We start from the raw sequence: 26,179 nt of genomic DNA, 5'->3' as shown, positions 1-26,179 counted from the left end.
TGGGGGTAACCATGCAGAAGGATCCTACCTTCCTACAACCTGCTACTTGTGCTGGCTTTGTGATAGTTAAGCAGCTTGACACCAAATTGATCTCGGCTCATTAAGGTTTGTTGAGCACCGTGACAAATCCATTCCCGGTCTCCCTAGACTTGCATGAGTCGTGTGGGTTAATAGGTGGATAAAGTGGTTCTGGGAGGGTGGGGCGGTTCACAGTCCTGGGCCGTGAAAAGTGGTTGCAGTTGAAATTGTGGTAGCCGGTGACCATCACTTGGATTCTTATCAAGACGAGAGCAGGGGTGATCCTTTGTAACTTGTATCACCCTTGCAGACAACTCGCTGACGCAGTCACTCTGCTTGCTATTAAAGTAAGTAGTTAGCAGCCACACACCCCAGTGTGTGTCAGCGGTGTTACTACACAAATTCCAATGGCAGCGCACAATCACAAAGGTGCCGCTGCCTACATCCATGTCTTTACAATGCCCTGCAGCTCGCATGCAGTGGTGGAGGCTCTGAGGCAGCACCTGCTCACTGTGACATTGGCTGAAAAGGAATACACAGCCAACAAGAGCACTTTCACGTGCCCCTATTGGCTGCCTAACAGCACGGCACCTTAGCCTGCAGAATAACTTTTACTAAACACTTTCACGCCCTCCCCCACCCCACTCCCCGTGGCCATCGCACGACACTGCATCTGAAGGTAATGGAACTTATGCTGAGCAGGACGTAAGAAGACTCAGCGACTGGTCACTGTGAAGTGCGCTTATTTTGAGGTCAAGGGTGGTTACAGAGGCTCAGGTGGTGCCCGGCAAACAAATGGCCCGAGGGTGGACTCCGACTCTCTGATTAGATCAGAAGCTGCCAGTCACAGACTGGAGCAGGATGTTTACCATCACTGGGGAGAGCAATTACATGGCTCTCTCCACTTACTACACCCAGTCCCCCACCTGTCCCCAGATTACACCGGCTAGATTAATTAGTTGACACTAACAACATCATTTTATTCGACTCAGCACATATGTGGCCTGTATGAGGGGGGTCCAGGTGTTTCGCTTTGCTCTCCTAGCCAAGCACACAGCACTGTTCAGACGAGCAACGCCCATAGGGCTGACAGGGCTTCAGCCCCCCCCCCCCGTCGTTTGTCTCAGCCCGGGCTGTTGCCGCTCGTGCTGCTGTGGGCTTGGCTGGGCAGTGTCTGGATTTTTATCTATGACATGCCCAAGTTTTTCACAGGTCTTTAAAGACCATTTGCATATTAGCATACCTTTGTAAACTGGTTACCGAGCCTTAGTTTTTTTCTGGTTCCAGTATCCCCTGGGCCCCATTCTGCTTATTCCTTACAATGGTATTTAACATTTACTGCCGTATTGTAAAAATGCATTTCATGAAAAGGAGTATAAAGCAGGGTTACCCAAAAAAAAATGCCATCCATGTGTTGTTTAATGAGCCTGCAAAGCCCTCGTCATGACACTAAATAGGGTTATAAATAAAAAAGCATGTATTCATTTGTAATGTGACTTTTCAGTCTTTATTCCCTTTAATTATCAGTCACGGATCATTCAGGCAGCCCTAGAACACAATTAAAAGTGCTTCCTAGTTATATTTGCTGTTTGAAGTAAGCACAGATAAGTGCTGAAAATACGGCTTTAGGTGACTGTTTTTTTTAGTACCATATGGGACCTCAAAATAATGAGCTGGCAACCCTAATCATAAGAGTGGAAGTTTGTTGCAGGATCACCACATTATTTATTTCCTTCACCCTTGATTAATGCAATAATATCATTAGTTTAACTTATATCTGCAAACCCTACACCTCCATCAATAACATGCTGATTTACTTCAAGTAACCGGGAATGCACCCTGCATTCAGACAACTCACTACTCATTCTCGCCCTTCACTTTCATGCTCACCTTGCACTCACAACGATCACAATGCACTCACACCATTCACCCGCTCACACTGCATTCACAGTGATCACTCTACACTCACAGTGATCACTCTGCACTCACAATGCACTTGTGCTGTTCACCCTGTACCTCACCCTGCAGTCACACGAGCACACTACTCACCCTGCACTCATGTGACACTTCACTCACTTGTCTCCCTCACAGCTCAATCTGCAATCTCACTCAAACAAGCCCATCACTAACCATGCATTAATTCGTCCCACTCTGCACTTACATCCGCACCCAAATATATATGGTCACCTCACTCACCCTGCAGTCACTCCTCTTACCCTGCTCTCAGACTGTCGCATCGCTCACCGTGCACTCACATGGGCACTCCTGCCACCCACACAGCGCAGAGGGTTAATGTGCCTGCTACAAAGAACGTATACCATGCAGATCACAGAACTGGGTGTGAGTAAACTATGAGTAGCGATATACTGAGTGTGAGTTAACTATGAGTAGCGATATAAAAAAATGAAATATAAGACCAGGTGGTGGCTGGGTAAATTAGGCGCACACAACACACAATCAGTACAAAGTAATTCTTACAAAAGGTATATATGCTACTGTCCATATATCTTGTTTTTTGGTACTCAGGAGGAGGGAGAGCCACCCAACCTTCCTCAGTTGGAAAAGAAAACTTCTCCGCAGTATAGAAAGGAATTCTCAATGAATCACTGATGATGTAAAGGTCTCGGTATCAACTGTCCTTTATTTGACCATCCAAACAGTCATTTACATTGGCGCTTGTCTTTTTATTCCTTGCCAACACGTGGTTCGTCTGTTACTTTTAATATTAACAGCAGACTTCATCAGGGCTGGAATATAAAGATGGCAATATATTAAAGAATGGGGAAAGGTAAAAGAAATCGAAGTGAGGAGGGATATTGCAGCATATCCAGTCCCGTCACCAGGGTCAATCACCCAAGTGGTACCAGATGCATTACAGTCGATATTCCATAGACTGAAATTAAAGACACAAGAAGTGGAGAACATGTAAGATGTGAGAGGGTAAAGAAGATGTGCTAATACCAAAGCCTTCTTGAGTAACTCATTCCCATAGCCTCCATAGACCTATGAAATGTCGAATAGAAGTGCAAACTAACCACTGGTGTCCATTATACCTGAGACACGTGATAGATGTGTATTTGTGCCAGTGATAAAGTTAATTCAGTTGCTAAGTGCTTCATTAATTATGGCCACCACGTAAAGGATCAAATCAAAACTCACCATAACAGTAGTCTAGAACTGTACTTCATAGAGAGTGCCTAGGATGGTATCCAGACAATATATTCACAAATCTGTGAAAACAATTGTAGTCCTACCGTTATTCCAGATCCTAGGATAAGTATCAAATAATTGAAACGGTAACACCCCATACTGGTGTCTTACCTTGTGGTATAAGCAAAGACTTTGTGAGACGACCGCGAATCGGGACGGACGTCCGTTTTTTCTCGCTCATTTGAGAGTGCTAATGACTTACCAAGGTCCTAGCTCCAAAATTGCATACTCTTCCATGGATCGAATACATTGATTCTGTACCAAGATTTGTGCATATCGACAGCCCAGTGGACAAAATTCTACCCACTTAAGGAATATATACCGTTTACTACGCTATGAGTATTCCTCAGAACTGTTTCCAAAAGCCTTGAAAAAGTCGTTTCATGACGAAACATGTGTTGGCTGTTGCTCAAGTTGGAATTTTGGAATAAAGAATATGGAACTTTCCTTTAGCCTTTGTGTACTAATTACGGGGAGCTGTTGAACACAACCCAAAGGACCCACTGAATATATGGACCTTGATACCTTCTTTTGTGGTGGTGCTCTGAACACTGTTTCAAAACCCTGGCTGGGAGTGTTAGCCCCCACCCCCCCCCCCCCACCCGGTCTACTAGCCTAGTTGCGCCCCTGGCACTGTTTGTGTGACACACAGCTGATTAGGAGAGTTGGGTTTCAGAGCCTGCAGCTGTGGAGCACCTCTTCACAAGCCCTTTGTTTAAACTAGGCCTGGGCGGTAAATTCCGTTCCGCTTGCAGAATTTGGGTAATTTCGCGTTCCGCGGAGAACGCGGAATTGCCCAAAATTCTGCATTCTGCGGCTTCGCAGAATTTTTTGCTTGTTCGCGTTCTCAAAATGCGTGTTCGCGAGATAGTTCCCTCCGAGCACGCAAACAGCATTCGCGAACAAGAAAAAAGCATCGCGAACAAGCAATTCCGCATGTTCGTGGAATTTCGGCTTGCTCGCGGAGATTTTTTACTAGTTTAAACTGGCAATTTGGCATCCATTTATCACAGCAAGGACCTCTTGCGAAGTTAGTAACCTTCCATTTCTGGTGTTTTGCAGCAGTTTTAAGATGATCTTAGAGTTTCTCGTTGCTCAAATGGGTGTAATTTCTGAAATGTATATGTTTCCCTTGTCTTCATTGCGCTCGCGACAAAGTGTCACTCATGGTCGCTGAATGTCACTCATAAATACACTGAAATTATGAAAATGTCACACATAAGCAATCTGAAACCTTGGAAGCTATGTAATGAAGTCACCTCTGCGATCAAGACCTGGCCAAGTAATTAACAACTCTCATTCCACGATTTACATAGACAGAGGGCCACACAATTTAGCACTCAGATGCGTTTCATCGAACACCTACGACTCGACACGCGAATCGGACCTGTTACCCCCAATCACAAATCTTCCAGCGCAGAAACAGGGCGTGGAACAATAATGTAACAACCAAGGGGCGTTATTGAAGAGGGGCAAACCCGTAGGACGACCATCTTGAGGTCAGGCTACATCGCTACACTGTAATACAACAGAGGGATGGCGGAGCCAAAGCCTATGCAATTCGCGCCTGGCTCTAACATGGCTAATGCATTAATTTGGTTTTCCCACACTAGCGTCCACGGCACGGATGGGAGGATCTGCTAGTTACTGATCGAGCTCCGCCTCTGCTTCCTTCCACCGGCCAATCTGTTTTCGCGTTGCGGCTCGACCTGTTTGGTTTCACACGCAGGAGTTCCGCCCCTGGATACCGCGGCGCTACTCTGAAGAGAGATTGGGGCGAGAGCTAAGCTGCCGCCATCTTAGATCATCTATGAGGAGGAGCCGAGAATTGAGGGAAGCGGAGTATTAGGCACGGAGAGCCGGGGGACGGGCGTCAGGCAACCGAAGGGGGCGAGCAACACTGAAACTGGGAGACATACGGATCTGAGAAGCCTGGGAGTTCGGGGACCGTCAGCAGCAAAAACACCGGGGCTTAGATCGTGCCCCCGCGTCAGAGTCCGCACAGAGGGACCGCGGAGATGGCGCGGTCACTTCTGCTCCTGCTCGGGATGCTCTGCGGGGCCTGGGCCGCCCGAGGTGAGAGGGGCGGGGAAGGAAGATGATGTGAGACGGACCTAGGGCATCATGTTTTTATTGTGGGAGCTTATTTTCATTCTGTTATGTCCTTGGACATATTTTCCAATTTGATTACATTGCAGACAGGAGTGTTTTTGAAGGACCAAAGCAAACAAAGATGAAATGTATAATACGCGGTGGCAACCAACGTCATTCCATTCTACGTAGGCCCAGTTAGCTTGTTAATTGAAATCATGTTTGTTTCCCAAGATGAAAAGTGTGCCCCAATGATTAAGCATCATATCACCCAACTCCACGTATATCACGTGTGCCCCGCATCTCCATCGCAGATCATCTTCTCCACGGATGAGCAGTGTGCTCCCCCCACTTCTTCACTGATTGATCAGTGTGCCATTCACCTTGCCATGGATGTCCAGTGTGCTCTTCGCCCCACCGCCCAATGGATAACGAATAATTCCTTCACCCACTCCATGATGACTAGTGTGTCATGGATGACCAATGTGTTTCTGGCCCCCCTCCCATCATGTCAGACCAGAGTGCCCCTCGAACTCCCCCCACCCCATGTCTGGCCAGTGTGCCCCCCGCACCCCCCCATGGCTGGCCAGTGTGCCCATCACACCTCCCCTCCCCCATGGCTGACCAGTGTCTCCCTCTTGTGGGATGACCAGTGACTCCCTCTTGCGGGATGACCAGTGACTCCCTCTTGCGGGATGACCAGTGACTCCCTCTTGCGGGATGACCAGTGTCTCCCTCTTGCGGGATGACCAGTGTCTCCCTCTTGCGGGATGACCAGTGTCTCCCTCTTGCGGGATGACCAGTGTCTCCCTCTTGCGGGATGACCAGTGTCTCCCTCTTGCGGGATGACCAGTGTCTCCCTCTTGCGGGATGACCAGTGTCTCCCTCTTGCGGGATGACCAGTGTCTCCCTCTTGCGGGATGACCAGTGTCTCCCTCTTGCGGGATGACCAGTGTGCCCCCTCATTCTTCCCGCAGATAAGCAGAGTGCCCCCCAGCCCGGGACGAGCGTTGTGCCAACCCCCCAACCTGGGACGAGCGGTGCCAACCCCCCAAAATGGACGAGTAGCACCCCCCCCCCAAAATGGATGAGTAGCACCCCCCCCCAAAATGGATGAGTGGCACCCCCCCCCCAAAATGGATGAGTGGCACCCCCCCCCAAAATGGATGAGTGGCACCCCCCCCCCCAAAATGGATGAGTGGCACCCCCCCCCAAAATGGATGAGTGGCACCCCCCCCAAAATGGATGAGTGGCACCCCCCCCAAAATGGATGAGTGGCACCCCCCCCAAAATGGATGAGTGGCACCCCCCCCCCAAAATGGATGAGTGGCACCCCCCCCCCCAAAATGGATGAGTGGCACCCCCCCCCCCAAAATGGATGAGTGGCACCCCCCCCCCAAAATGGATGAGTGGCACCCCCCCCAAAATGGATGAGTGGCACCCCCCCCAAAATGGATGAGTGGCACCCCCCCCCCAAAATGGATGAGTGGCACCCCCCCCCCCAAAATGGATGAGTGGCACCCCCCCCCCAAAATGGATGAGTGGCACCCCCCCCCAAAATGGATGAGTGGCACCCCCCCCCCCCAAAATGGATGAGTGGCGCCGCACCCCCCCCCAATGGATGAGTGGCGCCGCACCCCCCCAATGGATGAGTGGCGCCGCACCCCCCCCCCCAATGGATGAGTGGCGCTGCACCCCCCCCCCAATGGATGAGTGGCGCCGCACCCCCCCCCCAATGGATGAGTGGCGCCGCACCCCCCCCATGGATGAGCGGCGCCGCGCCCCCCCCAATGGATGAGCGGCGTCCACCCCCTCCCCCCCCATGTGGATGAGCGGCGTCCCTCCCCCCTCCCCCCCCATGTGGATGAGCGGCGTCCCTCCCCCCTCCCCCCATGTGGATGAGCGGCGTCCCCCCCCCCTTCCCCCCCATGTGGATGAGCGGCGTCCACACCCTACCCCCCCATGTGGATGAGCGGCGTCCACACCCTACCCCCCCATGTGGATGAGCGGCGTCCACCCCCTCCCCCCATGTGGATGAGCGGCGTCCACCCCCTCCCCCCATGTGGATGAGCGGCGTCCACCCCCTCCCCCCATGTGGATGAGCGGCGTCCACCCTTTCCCCCATGTGGATGAGCGCCCCCCCCCCCCTTTCCCCCATGTGGATGAGCAGCGTGCCCACCCCTCCCTCCCTGGGATGAGCATTGTCTCTTCTCCTCCCCCCAACACTGGATGACCAGTGTCTGTTGTCACCCGACCGGATGACCAGTGTGTACACCCCCTCCCCCCCCACCCCCCTATTTGGATGATCAGTGTGTACTACCGAATATGGATGACCGGGTGTTTCCCTCTTCCTCCCCTCACCCCATAAATGGATGACCAGTGTGTCCCTCAGTTCCCGATGGATGACCAATCTTTTCCTCGCACCTGCTTTTAGAGGACAAGTTTGTCCCTCGTGCTTCCTCCCCTTGGTTGACAGGTATGTCTTACTCGATGACAAATGTCATTCCCCTGCATATGACCGCTGTGCTTCATCCATGAGCAACCTGTTTGCATGCATCCCACCCTCCATTGAAATTCTATTGACTTACAGGGCTCCCTCATTGGTCTTCACTGTGTGTTGTCCTGTAAAGTCCATGCTCCCTGCCTTCGCAATACCTCTTCTTTTACCTGGTACCATACTATGCTGAAGAAGACTGTGTCTCTTGCATACCATCTGTCCTAGAATTTGTCATCCGTTGTTTTGTCTTTATCATGCCCACAGATGGAAGGCGTGTTATTAAATGTCCCGCTTAATGCATGCCTTTCAGGTTGCATTAATTTCTTTACCAGGGTGGCAGTGGTTCTTGTTATGCTCGCTGTCAAGGGGACAGCAGGGGCTGGGGGTGTATTTCACACCCACAGAGGGCAACCTCTTGTTTCATGCAATAGGTTTTTGGCCTTGATTGTTGTCCTGATTCTTTGCCATGTGATCAGGTTATTACCCCATCAAGTTCAGGTTTATGGATAGGTCTGTGTTAAGTGATGGAATAGCCTCTCTATTTACAATAAGTGGTTATCTATTCTGTTGCTCCTTGATTGACCAGTGTCTAGTCCTCCAGATAACAGTTGGTAGGTAATTGATCCGTCCGCTGTTTTTTGTGAAGTGTTCGTCCTTGGCAAAGATCTCTACTTTGCTTGCGTGATGCTTGTTTCGTCCGAATCTAGTTGATGGTATAGCTTCTGATCTGAGTGATATGGTTATTACCCTTTTATTGTGCACAGCTGTTTGTCCTGTAACATAGACAAACCATTTGGTCCATATGGTGGCCACTTTTATTATTCAGTGGTCAATTTTCCTGTGCTTCAGGTAATGGGCGAATGTCCTGTTTTATCTCGGCTGATGGAACCATCTTTTGACCCATGTTATGGTTGTTTTGCCTGGATGGTGACAGACGTCTGCTCCATGTGACGGGTGGTTGTTCCATGCTGGACGGGCCTCTACACCATATGATGTGCAATATATGGACCAGTTTGAAGACTGGCTTTCTCCTCCTGAGTTTGGCCATTTTCTACTTCATGTGTTAACTTGCGATTGCCACGTCTATCTTGGGGCAATGAGCAACCCTTGTTGTCTGTGATGGAAGGTATGCCTTGAGTGAAGGGCCAATCACTAGCCGCCTTTGGGCTCTTTTTAGCCCATTTGGACATGGTTGAATACACGAGGCGCTGTCCAATTGGTGGTCGCTATTAGTGTTTCTGCACCCTGTTTTGGCGTTCGCCCTCCCTCTGATTACCGCTCCTTTCTATTGATTGATTCTCCCCTTTGTACGCATTGCAGGGCTTCCTCTGAATACATTTCTGTCGCTTCGTGGATAGGTTTTGTCCTGAAAATTCCACACCTCTACCCCAGCTGTACGTGACAGAGGTTCCCTTTAGAATCGGTGTCTCCACACAACGTTAAAACAAAGCTGGTGATTGATTGCTGAGGGTGAGACCAGGTAACATAATAAAAATGCAAATTCCCCCAGTGAATGGGAGGAGGGCATTTCTGCTGCTGACATCATTGTATCTTCGTTCCCGTGGGAGGGGATCGTGTTTTCTGGAGGCACTCGGTCGTGCTTCTCAAATAAAATGTCCCCTTTCACCTTGCACCCTCAAGCAGAGGTAGGCCGGAGTCTGTTTTATATGGTTCCATGTTCGATCCGATTCATGTTTGCCCCTTATTTAGTTTGTCGACACGCTGCTCGTCTTTCCCTTCAAAAGTAAAAATACCCGCGTTCCTCGCAGGAATATTTAGCGGGTACATCTATTTAAAGGCAGCAGCTACACCGTGCTATAACGCCCACGCTGCTGCTCAGACGTCTGTCAAATGAATAAACAAATGACTTATTTTCTAAGATTCAAGACCAGTTTTGCTTAAAGAAGCATAGGTGCAATTTTTAAATAAATATTTCCGCTCTTCCTTTGAATGTGATGCATGTTTTAGAATTGGTTCTGTGGGGTTGCTGCGTCGTAGTCATTTTTTGCCCATATCCGTCTTGTTGGCACCTCTCCGCCTTTTTTCTCTCTGCCTGAAGAATAGCTTGTGCTAGGTGGATGTGGTTCCTAGTTTGCTGCATTTTCCTACCCTCCGGCTACGGTTAATTACTGGGTAATCGCACCGCTCGTTATGTGTAAGCTTCGAATCCTGGAGGAGGGTGTGATTGAACCTTGAGATTCTTCACATAGTCAGCTCTCTCACGAGTGCGTCGACTACGAACCTTCACACCACCCACTATTTGTTTTCACCTTAATGCTGATTTCTAGAAGCTTCTGTCTTTGAAATATGTTATCGTGTAGTTGGATGACTTACTTTTTATTTAAGTAGAGGCTTTTTACACACAGACAAAAATCAGCCAAGCACAGCCTCATGCATGTTTGAAGGGTTAAATGTATTTGTTTTCCTGGGTGCATTTTGTTTAATGAGTGTAGCATTTTTGCCTTGTGCTCATGTTGTCTCCTAATTATAGTAGTAACAGAGGTATGGCGTAATTTACGACCTTTAATAAGCATTATAGCCTAGTGAACCAGCTCAATTCGTTTAATCATTTTAGTTAAAAATAAGGTCGTAATATTTTGCAGCATTTCGTAAAGATCTATGTTAAGCGTCTTAAGAAATGCGTGTGTGCCAATGAAGTGCAGTTCGATTTAATTATTTTTTTCCTACTTTTTGCGCCACTAGCTTCAGTTAATTCTGAAAAGGTCCATTCGAAACCATACCTGGATGTGCACTGCGCACTGTTTAAATTGTTGCCTCTTCACTGAATCCACCTTGTAAGTCTTTATATGTAGCCCATATTAGTTTTGGAAGTACATCCCTGTCTTTTAAAATATTAACGTCCTGTATACTGCCCTGAACCTGTTGACCTTTTTTGTTAGACATTTACTTACTGCGCCTGGATAAGTGGTCCATGTGGCCTGCTGGCTTTCCAAGCATCTAACTGCACATGGTAGGCCCCAACATGGGCAGAATCTAGGATGTTTCCACATCTCTCTTTGTAGGGTTCTGTTAGGTGGCTGGATCAGTACCATATTGAGTTAATCGGCAACAGTGGGATTTTTAATGAAACTATGTTAGAGAATGTCCTCACTAACATTTTCAGGCTATAGTGTACTAAAATGTTCTAAAATCAAGATTGCTCACTGAAGAGTCAAAGGGAATATGATATGTAAAAGCAATCGCAAGACTCACAAGCTTGCTATATTGTAAGGTCATAAGTACGCTAATATAATATTGAAGAGAAGGATATCGTAATGGATCGTGGCTCTTTGAATACAGCACGATTCTTCATTCTGTGCAGCTGTCAAACTCTTCTCACTCCATTTTTAATTAAATGCTTAATTATGGCGGATAGAACATACCTGAATTAAAATGTTGGATTGCAGTCCCTCAAATTGGCTAATATCTTATCATTTGCAAGAGTTATCGTGACATTTGATTGCACATCAGACTTCATAGGAACGGCATAGTTTCTAAGTATATAAATAGCAACTATAGAGTTGAACTAGAATGAGTGCCTGGCCCCTACTCTTTAACATATACATAAACAATTTTTGCTACTGAGGTTGGGGAGTGACCTATTTCCACCTAGCTAGGTGCTAAATACATACCCTCATTTTTGCTGACCGTATGTTCGTCCGCGATGCAGCATTTGGCTAGTGGTGGTAATTTATCATTTGGGAGCCCATGCTCTAGCCAACAATCTTGCCTTACATTCAGAGAAAACCCAGGTAGATCTTTAAATTTACTACAAATTCTCATGATCCTGACTGTTGGAGGCAAAAAGTTGTTTGTCCACAGTTTTTCTGAAGCCCTTGTGACTTTCAGTATCCGATATGTCATGACAGCTTGTTGATCTTCTTGTTTGAGAAAGCCTATTTGGCAAGATATAACCTGTTTAATGAATGGAGCAATAATATGTTTTTTTGGGCTGCATTCTCAACTTTGATATGCCACCAGGGACCATCACGAAACGGGCCTTGAGACTGCAGGCTAATGATTCTATCAATCGGATTCTCACAGAAATCTGCATGGGGTCTTGTCATGTTAGCATTTATGTGGCAGCATAAAGTGAATCCAACTGAGGCATGTTCTGTCTTGGCTGTCATAAAGGAGAAACAATACTGTCTGAGCTCATTCTATGTAAGTTACATAACCTCGGTCTATCTTGGTGACCTCGCTGTTGGGTAAAAGCTCTTTTATCCGTTATGCTTGGAATTTCAATGTGTAAGTGCTACAACTGTATCTACAGTCTTTCTCTTTCTCTCTCTTTCATATATATCTTCTTTTTTTTATTTAAAGCTTTTGGGGTCTTATGAGGGTATGAGGGTTTAATGGAGTCCAGAGTTTGCCAATTAAGCATTTTTTTTCCTAGTAACTCTATCTCTCCTATGTTCTGTGAACTACAATCATGAAATTCCAGACAACCTGATGAATTGGTACTCTTAAGCCAGTAGATTTAATAATAGAGGTCTCAAGGCGTGTGAAGTTTCTTATAGGTAGATTGTGCTTTATGAACTTGAGTGATTACGAATAGTATAAACTAATGGTGGAATATTAGTTCTATAGTAATTTGTGAATTAAGAAGTGTAGTTTTGCCATATGTTTGGCTGGTGTCCAAAATAGGGAGAAGATAGAATGCCAGCACAAGCTTAATGAACTGAGATTTGTAACATGGTTATAATTTTAACCAGCTTTCGGATGAGAGGCCATAAATGTATGAACTGGGGGTTAAATATCTTGTCAAGATGACTGTAGAGAGAAACACCGTTCCATCTTGATGTAATTAAATAATATCTGGTTTGAGGAGAGAATTCTTCAAAGTCCAAACGGCTTTTCTTTCTGTCTGGGACCATTTCCACTTTGTATGTTGGGTAATGTTGCAAGTTGTTGCAGTATGTTCTTGGGAAATCATTGGCAATTGCCTACAACCAGCCAAGTAATCCATTTGCTAGAGCATGCCAGAATGGGCTGCAGATGGTTGCATGTCTTTTTCTGCTGAGCCTGGAATCTGTGTGGAGACATCTTAATGTTCGCTCTCTGGCTAAACATTATCTGGATGTGTACGATCTAGTTCAGGAGGAATCCCCGGATGTCTTTTTCTTAACAGAAACTTGGCTTAGCGATGATATGGTGGCAGAACCCGGGTTAGCGCTTCCTCTAGGCTATAGTATTCTGACCTTAAACAGGGAGACTAGAGGGGATGGCATTGCGGTTATCTTTAAGTCCTGTTACACCTGCTCATTTGGCAAGAGTCTGTGGTGGTCTGCAAACGCGCCCGTTTCGCAATCGCTTTTAGCGCTCATTTGACCATGTCAGGGCTGTCTAGTCTATCGCCCTCCCTGGGCCAGCTAAGGAGGTCAGATCTGCTCTTATTGATGTCACCTGTACTCTGGCAATGAGTGCAGTGAATTTCAGCATTTTGGGAGACCTTAACCTGCACTTTGACTGCCTACATGATGATGAATTTGACAGCTTGCTTGCAGACTTGGCGGCGTGCCAATTAATACAATTGGTTCCAGGCCCCACCCGTACTGCCGGTCACTTGCTTGACCCTGTCTTCTCTAATATTCCCTCCGCTTCTGTCAAGACACCCACTCCAGTAGGTTGGTTTGACCGTTCTTTGGTCCCAATGTCTTTCCCGGCCTTTGAGCCCCCGTACTGAGCCATCCAACAGCCCTCTTTTAAACGCCCTTGGCGTAAATTGAAGCTTGAAGATTTTCATGCCCTTCTTTCTGTACACCCTCCTAAACTGCACAGTGACTCCGATCTGTCATATAGATCACTCTGTAATTGGATTCTTCATGCTCTTGATTCCTTCATTCCAGCCAAATGGTCTAAAGGTCGTAATTCTGACTCTAACCCATGGTTTAACGATACTCTGAAACAAAACCAGGAGTGCAGTTCCTCTAGGAGAGGGGGGGGTTGAGAGAGGGGGGAGAGCGATTAGTCTCTATAGAATGCCCTCACACACCTAGCAAGGTGTCATGCTTCATCATAGGGCTGTGCTCCTCGTCGGGCCGGCGCTGCAATGCCCGACGGGCTCCCGCGAAGGGGCTCTTTATCGGAGTGAACCGTCTCCGTGCCGGGGGACGGTCTTTCCGTTGTTTGGCAGCCAAATTGTGGAACTCCCTGCCCTTTCAGATTCGTAGTCTGGATAGTTTACTGGCCTTTCGAAAAGCCATTAAGACATACCTCTTCCCCGTGGCCTAGTCCCTCTTTTCTATGTTCACTACTTTCTGCGCCGGGACGCCCAGTTTCTTAGCCTTTATGTTTCTCTGCTGCTAGTGCCGGGACGCCTCTCCGCTGAGACAGCTGTGCGCTATATAAGTCTAGTTAACATTAACCGTATAATTGGTTAGTTTTAGCTTCTAAAATGACTAGATGAGTACTGTTTACTTTTTAGCATCCTGTGGTGGAGCTGCTAGAGGGACCACATGTGGTAGGTGAGTTAGAAGAAAATTACACTTTTTAATCGGTGCATGAAGGCGTCATTGGCACTTATCCGATCTGCTCTAAAGAGATTCATTGCCTTGCTCCCTATTTCCCTCCCTATCCCACCTTGAATATCCATTTTTTAAAAATATTTCTCTACATTTCCACCCACAATACTTTTTCTGATCATGGTCTATGTTCCTGCATCACTGGTGCACCACAGGGTGATTAACCATCAGATATGTCTGTCGTTTATATATCCATCGTATTACGTGCAGGATGATGGAATGTCCAAATATGGTAGCCAGTTTTCTTTGTCTTTTTTAACTTTGTCTGTCTTGCAGTGGTACTCCTACATAGTCTGTTGCTAGCTAATATGTTGGCCATCTTGTAATAGTAAAATGATGATACTGTATGGACAACAGCATTCCAGAATGCTCATCTGGTTTAGAAGAAGTGGCTACGCGAGATGTGGTGCACTGCAGATTAAATGAACAGCTAGCGGGCAGCTCGTTAGCGCTGACTGGCGAGCTTTAGTATCCTAGAAAAATTAAAAATTAAAATAAAAAGAGAAGCAAAGAAAAGAAAGGGTAACTCTGAAATGGAGAAATTTGAAAACTAAAGGGCTGCCAACCAGCCCTGACACTGAAGATCACTCCCCCTCCTCCTCCTTCTTCTCCTCAGGCTTAGAGAGCCAGTGACTGATGTGCACTGAACCATTACCCCATGCAGTACACTGTCATTGAAGGTAGCAGAGTGTAAATTACACTCCGACAGACCGGTGGTAGAAAAGGGCTGACTCAAACAGCCACTGTGTCTCTATGGAGATCTATATCTGTAGGGGTGTATCTACTATTTAATTATTTGTTTTATTACAAGGGCCATGCAGACAACTAAGCCGGTCAGGCCTTCTGAAACGAATTTAGAAAGAATTATTACAGTGCAAATTGTCTACCCGTAGGGTTTGTCAAAGGAGTTGCCAACACCAAAATTCTTCCCAACAAAGGTAATCTGTGAACTTTCATGTACAGAAAATACACAACTGCAATTTTTAACATGGTGCAAAAAATAACAACCCACCCTTTAAGGCCTATTGCATTTAACCTATTTGTGACATGGTAAAATAAATCAGCCTACTTCCTTTGTTGGCACTCTTTATTATACATGGATCAGATACAATGGCATCTGGAATACATTTTCCTAGTGAATCAACCAGGCCTATAGCTGTTACCAATGGCTTGTCATAATAACCAACTCTAGCCTGCTGTATTGAGCGTAAGCTTTCCAAAAACCAACCACCCAACAAACGAAACTCATAAGAGTATACAAAATAACAGTTGAAAAAGAAAATACTCTTTCCCCTAAGAAGGTCTAACAACGATTCTCATTGTACAAATCTTCTATACTTCTGGTTCATCAGGGGGGTAACCAACCTCAAAATCTTTCCCTACTATGGTCATCTGTGTGATTTCACGTAACGAAGTACTCTATAGGCTTTAATACACACTAATATCAACCCACACTTAAATTCTTATTCATTTAACATATGCTTTTCACAATCAATATGTCAGTTTTGCTACCTTTATCAGACCTTTCAATAGTAAATAAAATGGCTTATAACCTTTATAATTGATCAGTCACCATAACCAACTCACCCCTACTGTGTTGGGCTTGAGCTTTTTCACAAAGCAACCATCAGGTATAACCTACAAATTACATTACAAATATGCACAAAATTACAGTTGTCAAAACAATATAGAAACCTCTCCTAATAGAGCATAAAGATTACCATAGTGCAAATGTTCTATCCTCTCCTGGTTGGTTTGGGTGGTCACCAACACCAAAACCCTTGCCTACTATGGTAATCTGTGAGATGCTATTTAACAAAATACCTGCCTAGAAGGTTTAGCACAGTGTATTAACGATCCACCCCTAATGGCCTACTGCCTTTCTTTTCGCAATATGTATATCAAGCTTACTGGCTTTGCCATAATGTTTCGAAGTACATAGATTAAACCTGTTGAATCTTGCATAACGTTTCCTAATGAACCAATAAGGTCTGTGGCTTTTGCCATTGGCTTTACACTATAACCAACAAAGGCTTATTCAAATGCACATAAACTGGCAACCATCATATATACAGTTATATAATTACAAATATGTAGATATATACAGTTTGCAAATAAGTATACAACCCCTCTCAATAGGGCCTACCAGGAATTATCACAGTGAAAATCTCCTGAGTTGGCTGCTATGGTAATCAATGAGAATGCATGTCATAAAATATCGGTCTGTGGCCTGTAAGACTATGCGATAGTAACCCACTGTTAAAAGCCTGCAGGCTTTAATAAATGCTTTTCACAATAACTAAATGTCAACTTTTGTCAGAACTTTTCATAATAAGCAGATCCGGCTTATAGCATCTGATATAACATGTCCCAGTGCACCAATCAGGGCTATAGCTTGTCACCATAACCAACTCAGGCCTACTGTTTTGCCTGTAAGCTTTCCCACATGGAAACCAAAAGGCACACTGTCCTAAAATTACAAAGATGATATTAAAAAAATATCAATTGGCAAAGTAAACTACTCTCTCCCCTAAGAAGCACTAATGAGAATTTCCCCAAACAAATCTTCTATATCGACAGTTTGTCCCAGTGGGTAACAAACACCAAAACCCAATCATTCTACAGTAATCTGTGAGAATGCATGTAACGAAATCCTTCACAGCAGGCTTTCATACAAAATAATAACAATCCTCTCTCAAATGAATTGATGTTAACATATGCTTTTCACAATAAATATGTCAGGCCTTCTGCTTTTACCATAACACACAATAAACAGATCAGACCTTTAGCCGTGGCCATTTGCTTGCCACCTCATTGAGCTCAGTCGTGTTGATTAACTGTAAGCTTTGCTACAAGCCTTTTCAGTGGAAGCACCCAACTTTGGACCCATCAAATCTTGTACACCGGGCAGCCCACATTTGGGTGAAGCCCAAGATCTCCCGTCAGTAGTACTTTGAAGGCAATTATTAAAAATCATATAAGGTCTAACAGCTGCGCTATCAAAACGGATCTAAAACGCATATAGGTTTGAATAGCCTTGGGCATCCTTTATTGCTCTCAAAGACACCACTGCACTCTGAAGTTTAAAGTTAATGATGATATTAGGAAGGGTTGTTGTTGGAACCAGAAAACAACAATAATTCCTCCTGACTGCCCTCCTATCTGTGCTGCTCCCAGAGAAAAACAAACACCATGATTTATTTACTTATCTAATACCCTTTACCATGTTACAGTGCCATATGTATTTCTCCCAGAAGGAGGTCGAGCTACATCACATTTCAACTCGACACCTAATGCATGTTAATGTGCCTTCTCTAAGCAGCCATAGGGCTGCTGTATAAACAAGCAAAATAATCGTAGCTACATGTAGGGGAAGCACATTTTCCTGTGGAAGCATGCAATGTTTGCCTAATCAAAACACATACTCATGTCTACTAATATGAGTAGAACTAAATTCCCTCTCTATAGTACTCCTAAAGCTTTGTAGGTCGAGCCTAGAGTCAGTGTACATGCGCTGCTCTGCAAGGCATGCTGTATCGAAGTATGCATTTGAAGCTCCGCCCATATTTTTCATTGGCTTGTCATTGCCCTTCGTAAATGATGGCTTCTGATTCGTAAATAGGCTCCTTAGTACCGTATGGTCTTCATTTGTAACCTCTCATGGTGACTGGCCCTTTTACTTGGCTTGTTACAAAGTTTGCGTTATAAGTATGTGAGCCTTATTTATTTTATTGCTGACTAATGGGGACAATGGCAGCTGCTTTCTGTTGTATTTGTAGCGTGCCCACAAGGGACAAAGGTGACCACTTTCGTTTTGAGTGCTGTGCCGCTCTAACTTTAAAAGTGCCTGCCCCCTACCTCCACGGTACAATGGAGACACTTAAAAAATAAAAAATAAAAAAAATTACTTGTAAGAAGAACGTGGCGTCCGCTTCAGGGACACTGCGCATTATTTTACCTTTCTTAGAATTTTATTTTTTATAAACTTGCATGCTTAGTGCGGCACCCCCTTTAGGGACACCGCGCTTAGTTTAATTAAAGAAAAAAAAAAGTTACTGGTGAGTGCGGCGCCCGCTTCAGGGCAACTTTTTAAAAAAAACAAAATTGGTGAGCGCGGGGCCCGCTTAACGGACACCGCGCTCTACAATAGGTCTCGCTTTTGGCTAAGTTTGACCTATTGGTATTGTAAATGACAATGCCTTTTGATATTATAAAAGGCATTGTGATTTACAATGCCAATAGCTTAATCTCGCAATTGCGAGACCAATTGGTTTTTAAATGCTTGTTTAGGTTGATCCTATGCGATCTAGAGACCGCTGTGCTACCAAGCCTGATTTAAAAAGTGCTGACTAAAACTTGTAAATTGACCCGTGCCACTCACTGGATCGTGAGCGCCTCACGTTTTTTGAGCAGATTAACATACGGTAACAGCCTTACCAGTCAGGGGTTTAAGAGACCAGAGGAGAGATTCGAATTTTTACTAATTGCAAACACTTGATGAGCCAAAGCTTATGGGGGGGTTGACTTACAGCAAGCTGCAAGTAGATATAGGGTGGTATTTAGGGCTCTGCGTGTTCACATTTTATTTCCTAAAATTGTATGAAAAATGTACAAAATTAAGCTCCTGTGGTAAAATGCCAGTATATCCTATCTCTTTATTTCCTGAGCATTCGCTTTGTGTTAAAACCATTGCGAGATAACGGCAGGACACACATTCGAATAGAAAAGGTCTCTCAACAGGATGCTGTCTTTTGCAAGATACTGCTGGGTGACTGAATGCGTTCCTTTATATTGGAAGATGCACGGTAGAATTAAACAATTACACAAAATGGCATAATTTTGAGAAAATTCATGAATTTTAATGAATGTGGTGAATTTCCAAATTTCACTTGTGAAATGAAGATTTGAGTCCGTCTGGGAATTGAACAATGAGCAAATGTGGTTCCTTGGGAGAGGGGAAATCCCACCAGCAAGCTGCACCAGACTTCTGTGCTGCAGGTGGAATGTGTGTCTGCATAGAATCCTGCCGCTCGATGTCTCTTACAGCCCGACAGGCTTTAAACACGGCCGTCTATCGCTTTCTGCCATACAATAATACATCTGTATTTTTTCTCTGTCCTGTAAAATGTGTAGGACTAATTTCTGAATGCTTGTTACAGTATGAGCGCTCAGTGATGCATAATGAAAAGTGAATCTTTCACTTCTACTTCCTATGCCAGACACCCTATGCATGTGTATGCTAACGAAGCTGGTGCTGCTGTCTGCTGTAAATGCTTTATGTACATGACAAAGCGTGATGCTCACGCTGTGCTTCTGTAGTGTCAAAATATTTTCTCTGTACCAAAGCAAAAACGCCCTGGATTTTTTAAAATCGTATTTTATTGAATCTAAAAGTTTAACAAAATCAGTATCCTCATGGGGAAACAAGGATTGATGCAAATTCAACAGTTTTTATTGGTTTACGTTTGCTTAATCATCAACTGCATGACCCTCGTGTCCATAATCTGATTTCCCCAACTGAGTCTTGTAACGTTCACTGACGTGCTATTGTCACATTTATTTCCGATTTAACATTTTAGCCATTTTCTGATGTATCAGTATTCTGTTCTGCTCATGGTGGTCTGGTATCTGGGGGGAGGGATTCTGTTCAACCACTCCAAAATTCCGACTATCCAGGGCCTCCTGTACAAGAAAAGATCGAGGTATCTGGTACTCCCTTCGATGTTACCCCAATAGACAAACGGATGTCCCTTTATTTAGTAGTTAGGCATGTCAAAAACTCTCAAACAGTGAAATCCTTTAAGCGCCCCATTAATCAACATTTCCGATAAAAAGTATCATGCAATCAAATATTTTGATCTGTATTGAGAAAAAATATATAAAGCTGATAGTATATAAAAAATAGAAAAAAATAATGTACTCAACATTCGAATTTACTTCTGATCAACTTGGGACTTTTTCAAATCGTATTATCATCAAACAGTAATTTTGTACTGGTCAACTTGAAGAATCAAAATGACCAGGTGGAGGTATGAGAAAGGGCGCTTGCGTCGTGTCTTCTTTTAAAAAATAGTTTGGCCAAACAAGCACATGCAGATTAAGTTAATTGATCAAAAATCACCTCTCTACAAAAGATGGTCAAGACGAGACCTGGCCTCTACTGTTAATACTAGAAACCGAAGTGAAACCATATTTTGGTAATTTTATTTACATTATCACAGAATGCCAAAAGCGAACTGGGTGTGCTTTTTTGAAGAGCTATAGTTGAAGATAAGGCAAGCAGATCCTGTGGAGACCATCACACAGATATAATCTACAGAGAATCTGCTGTAGGGAGTGGCTGTTACTGGAACATGACTATATCGGAGATCAGTAACCTGTTCCTTGTTTTGGGATAATGAGACTCAGTTGACATTGATCTGGCTTGACATATAATGCTGACCGATTATGTAACGATTTACTGATTCCTGCAATAAAAATAATTAAAAAAAAAAAAAAAAAAAAAAATGAGACTCAGTTGAAGGAGAGAAATTCTCACGGTTTTCTGGGTGGTGTGGGGGGGCTTGTAAGCTGGAGTTACTTTGAAAAATGCTAAGCAAAACAGTTAAACATGTACTATGTCATGGAGTGAATTTGGTTTTAAATTCTGGTCCAGGATTGTTTGGCAGATAACCAACTGCTAAGCCTGTTTTTTTTGTTTTTTTTATAACCTGAAACGGGTTTGGCGGAATCCGGCTCACAAGGGCGCAAACCTAGATGACAACGTGGTCCTTGCTCTATCGGCCTGTCTTGCCCTGTGCACCAGCTCCCCACACTAATGTTGAAGGGTATGGCCATTGCTCCAAGGTTTTAAAGTCTGCTGTGACATTCCTCTCTAAATTGTGGGCCAGCATTTAAAGGGTAACAATGTTAGAGCACTGCCCGCCCCTGTTACCATAGCTCTGCAACCGTTGAGTGTACATGAAATGGATACCAACATCTGACGAACCAGGACAATCTGTACAGCCTATGTTTTGTGTTCAGTGGTACCGCACAATATCGAGTAAAGGCTTGAATTAAAAAAAATAGTGCAGCAGAATGCTCACCACTAGTTTAAAATCTGCACGGGGCATTCTTTCTTACAGGGCAGAGAGTACAATACCCCCCCCCCTCAAAATCTAGTGACCCTCACAAGTGAGAAGGAAGTGTCTGTAAATGGATTAGAGGCTTTGTGTATTGGGTCGTTAGCCGTCATTTCCTGTAGCCCAGCTTTTGCTGCCCTCGGAGTCTTATCTCTGTCGAGGTCGGGCACCCCTTGGCCTTTAGCAGGCTGTCAGGGACACCGCCCTCTCATTAGCACCGCGTGTACCTGCAGCACACCCCGAGCGGATCTTCAGGGCAGGGCTGTTGACGCAGTGATTCCATTCATCGCAGGGGGTGTTTCCTGTGACTAATGACTGACACGTGTCTGGTGCGCTGGGCCCCCTCCGGTGTTTATGGGCCACTGTATTTGCCTGCTTGTTGCCACTGCCAGTCAGTGCCTATGAATGTGTATTCAGCCTTCGCGGATTCGAGGTCGGTAGGTTTAACTGGGCCTTTTCACAAGTGGGAGGAACTAAGTGTTTTTAGTGCAAGTAATCTTCAATGTAGGATTTCTCCTTTGAAAATCATATAAGTACGTTTTTCGGAAAACAAGATGCCCAATTCCTTGCAATGTGTATTCTCCGTTATTATACGACCAAGAGTAGTATATTGTTAACGGCGTCATAGATTTGAACAGAAGTTTAAGCAGAATGTCTGTTTGTTTCTTGTCATCCATACCAGAGTTCGCTTTATAGTTTGTGTTCTCTAAAAAGAAAAAAACTCCGCTTGAGCAAAGTTTTAGCTGTCTGCTTTTATATCCAACTTGTCAATCCAAAGGACTAAACAAACAAGCATTGGCATAGCTAATAGGTCTCGCCTTTGGGACCTTATACGTGTTTAGCCATGCAACAGTTGATGTTGTTGCAGGAAGGATATTGTGCTGCATAACTAAATACTTATAAGGCCCCAAAGGCGAGACCTATTGGCTATGCCCATGCTGGTTATAAAATTTAGCTGAAGCAGTGTTTTGCGGAAAGGCAATGTGCAAATGTGGGCCACTTTTTTTAGCGTGCCTGGGCCGATATTTAATCCGAATCCAACCCTGGTCACTATTACAACTTTAATAATATTAGTAGCTTGTGATACTTTTTTATTACTGAAAAGGTTGGAGACGCCTGGATATGTTATATGGATTGTAACTTTTGACCTTTGGGTTACAGTTGAACTCTGAAACAAACTCCATTACCTACTGTGCTATGTGGCAAATTGAAATTTGTGACCTACATGTTCTACTTCATTCTGCGCCGTGGGTACATTAATCATCTGTGATCAGAGATGATACACATCTTGCCAGCGAGTGCATTAACCACTTGCACTATCGTACCAATACTTCACGGAGATTTGCTGGATAAACTAACATCTTTGGGGCATGCGCTGTTAGCGCCAGAGCTATCTTAAATGCGTAGTGTATGTTACAAATTAAATTAGCTATTGATTCGTTTTCTACTTGTTTTAATTGGGAGCAGAGGCTGTGAAAGCAATGCACAAGAACAGGTGAACCACAGGCACTCATTTGTTGACTCTGCACAAGATACCGCATCTCTTTATGTTATGGCTTTCAGTGAGTCCTCCCCCCTATTGACTGTAACCCTTTTCTGCCACAGGCTTCAACACATGACGTTACAACCCAATTTGCGGGTTCCGGGGATTTTCTATTTTTTTCTATTTGCAGATTTGTATTGCGCAAACTCGACCCGAAAGTATTGGAGGCCTTTACATGCGCACCAGTTACGTTACACAGACACATTCATTTCCAACACTAGCATCAAAGTTTAGCTTAGAAAAACTGTCGAGCAACAGAGCACGTTAACAATATCCGGGAGATGGCAATACATGCAACATCTTTCTTTGATGGATTTGTTATGATATTGGGATTTTCTGCAACCTTTAAAGTCAAAATAAGCGTTGAAGACCTTGTAAACTAAACTAATGAAGCTCGATGTAGTTGCAAAGAAGACTGGCGCGTTTTGTATGTCTCACAAGACACTGTTCCCCCTCCTATAAGCAGGGCAGATCTGGCACTTAGATGAAAATAAATGACATATAGAAGATCCAGTTGCCACAGCTTTGCTACAGGACGCGTTAACATCAGAAATGTGATATGCAGCAGTAAAGTTAACATGTCGAATCATTCGCATTGCAAACAGAGGGAATGTGCACCTAAGTGGCACCGGCACTATGCACACAGCAGTGAGAGCTTCCATTCATCTTTGCATCTTGATGGTGTGCTGCACTTCAAGCTGCGGAGCATACAAAACGTCAGCTCCGAATAGCCCACACCATGCTAGAAATAGAAACAGAAAGAGGACAACAAGAGCTGAAACACCAGCGCTGCCCCGCGGCCGCAAAAGTTGTTGAGAGAGAGAGCGGGAGCAGGAGGTGAGCCAGCGAGTGGTGTGCGCGCGCGCAGTGTGCTCATTTTCAAGCACTGCACTCGTGTTTGTGGCGCGCCCGTGCTCGCTCCCGCAAGGTGGATGCCGCCACAAGCAAGGAGTGTGTGCTTGAAAATGAGCAGAGAGACAGCTAAAGGCCCTCCTAATCAGCGCATGCGCGCTACGTAGGCAGGACCTAAAAATGCGTACACCATCAGGCTGTCTCGACATGTGGGCGTAGACTCCTTAACATCTTCCATTCACTTTTCAAGCTTGCTCCTTACCTGGTGCAATTCGAGAATGTTCACAAAACCACCTCTTCTACCCATCCTTGGCTAACAGTTTCTTACCACATCCCACTATCCTGTTGTGTTCCTTCTTTTGTACACTTGTATTGCTGTGGGTTCTTGTACACCCATTTACATTTTGTTGCTTTTCTCACCTGCAGGCTATGTGTCTTGTTGCTATATAAAGTGCTCCTCTTTCCTAGTTTACATTTCTCCTTTTGTAATAAAAATATTTCTAGAAGCGTCTTTTGTGGCTTCTTTCGTGAGTGTTTGACCCAGAGGATCAAATTGTTAGTGCTCATCGTTCTGCGTGATGGTAGTGTGACTGGCGGCCACATCTAGGTCTCATCCTTGGGGGTACAGTCGATGCACCATTTTAGGTGAATAGCGAGTAAATGGTGCTCTAAACTTATATGTAAATACTGCTATCACATATAACATCAACGTTTACGTTTAGTGAATTGTTTTAAGTGCTAAAGAAGGTTCCTTCAAGTTTGCAGGAGGAGCACATCGAGCTGTAAAGTCTGCAGTTCTATTCTGCTTCTTGGGTCATCTAGTAGAACTGGCATCAGTCAGTTTTTAGGTCTCGCCTGACCCAGCGCATGCGCTGGTCTGGCGAGACTTATTGAGAGGGCTCCAAAAAGTGCTACCAGGCCAGCCTAGAGCTACAGTGCATGTGCGCGAGCGCACGCTCCGTTTTTACCGCGATTACTTTCACTTTGCGGCCGCTTTGATGTTTGATCCCGATCACTTTCGCGGCTGCACGGCCGCTTGGCATAGCCAATAGGTCTCGCTTTTGGCAACTTATAAGTATTTAGTTATGCAACTGTTGCATGGCTAAACACTTATAAGGTCCCAAAGGCGAGACCTATTGGCTATGCCAATGCTTGTTTTCTCTGCATCGTGTCTTTCTTTGTTTTCTAAAGGGTGAGCTGTTGGTGAAACATTCTGCACAACAATAGTGGTGGGTGTATACCGTTGCAAGGCTATCTAAAACCTAGGTTGTTTGGAAGGATTGCTCCTTTTTTTTTTTTTTTCTTCTTGAAGGAAAAAAAGGTGGATTTCAGATAGGTAGAAAATGGAGGGTGTGGGGCTTCTGTTGGAGCAGGTAAGCAAATGACTGTAGAGAGCCCACCTATACAACAGCCAGTTGCTTCCTGGCCCAAGTGCAAAGTGCAAGGCTAGAGCCTGACATGCAGAGAAAGCGATGCAGCTAGAAAAAGCCTAGGCGTCTTGTCCGAATTTAAGTATCAACATTGCTAAAATACTAATCCATATGTTAAAAATTCATTTTAATATTCAACAATGTACCTTGAAACATTTCTAGTAACCTCACCCCTACAATGGCTGAAATCATTGAATAGAGGCCACATCCCTTTCTTTAGACCAGGCTTTCTAAAGAAAGGTCAGCGGATGCTATTAAAGTGAAACCGTGGCATGGAACGCACTTGTAAACAACAACAAAAAAGTGAATAAATAGATTTAAAAAAAATGCAACCGCTTTCGGCGCCGCAAATAAAACTCCATGCCATCACCCGCTCCCCCCTCTCCCCCCCCCCCCCCCCCCCCCCGCGCCCCTTCCCCGGGGTTGTTCCATTTATCCTTACAAAGCAAACTCACCTGCTCCCTCAAGATATAGGAAGCTTGGCACAGCATAAAACTTGTGCCCTAAAACCACCATGCCAGTCACCTAATGAGGTATCCACTTGGCAGTCATTCGGGGATGGGCTGAGCCATATCTGGTCTCCTCCCAATCCCTGCAGTGTCCCCTGGCCAGTGTAATGCAAGGCTATGGACTCTCGCTGTAGCGGATGTCACAAGCCCCCCTCTAGAGATTATGTATTTGTGCCCAGGATTGGGCCAATGGCTTAAGGCCAGTTCCCTCTAGATCACACGTTTCTGGCAGGAGAGGTGTGTCGATGCCAAGAGGGGCGTCCAGGCATCCAGGCTTCCAATAGGTGTGGTTGCCCCTATTTAGCTCACCTTCCCGGCCGGCTGCCCTAGCAACCCCACGGGCAAACGAGGGCATTTGCGGTTGAACCAGCGAAAATCTGAAAG

General features: G+C 45.0%; 1 protein-coding gene across 4 annotated transcripts in view; it reads left to right on the top strand.

Moving 5' to 3' along the window:
• Positions 1 to 4,966: 4,966 nt before the first annotated feature.
• Positions 4,967 to 26,179, top strand: part of CLSTN1 (calsyntenin 1) — a 442,723-nt gene continuing 421,510 nt past the window's right edge. For 2 of the 4 annotated variants that reach the window (XM_085609783.1, XM_085609779.1), the window contains exon 1: positions 4,986 to 5,304. In XM_085609783.1, coding sequence (XP_085465909.1) covers positions 5,247 to 5,304 — 58 coding nt within the window. In that variant the 5' untranslated portion in view covers positions 4,986 to 5,246. Of the gene's footprint in view, positions 5,305 to 26,179 lie in introns of all 4 variants that reach the window. The other 2 variants (XM_085609788.1, XM_085609782.1) reach the window with 2 other exon arrangements.

This window comes from Triturus cristatus, chromosome 1_2, assembly GCF_964204655.1.
Source record: "Triturus cristatus chromosome 1_2, aTriCri1.1, whole genome shotgun sequence".
NCBI classification, from domain to species: domain Eukaryota; kingdom Metazoa; phylum Chordata; class Amphibia; order Caudata; family Salamandridae; genus Triturus; species Triturus cristatus.
Note: the sequence above shows the minus strand (reverse complement) of the source record. Positions and strands in the feature narration are given on the sequence as shown.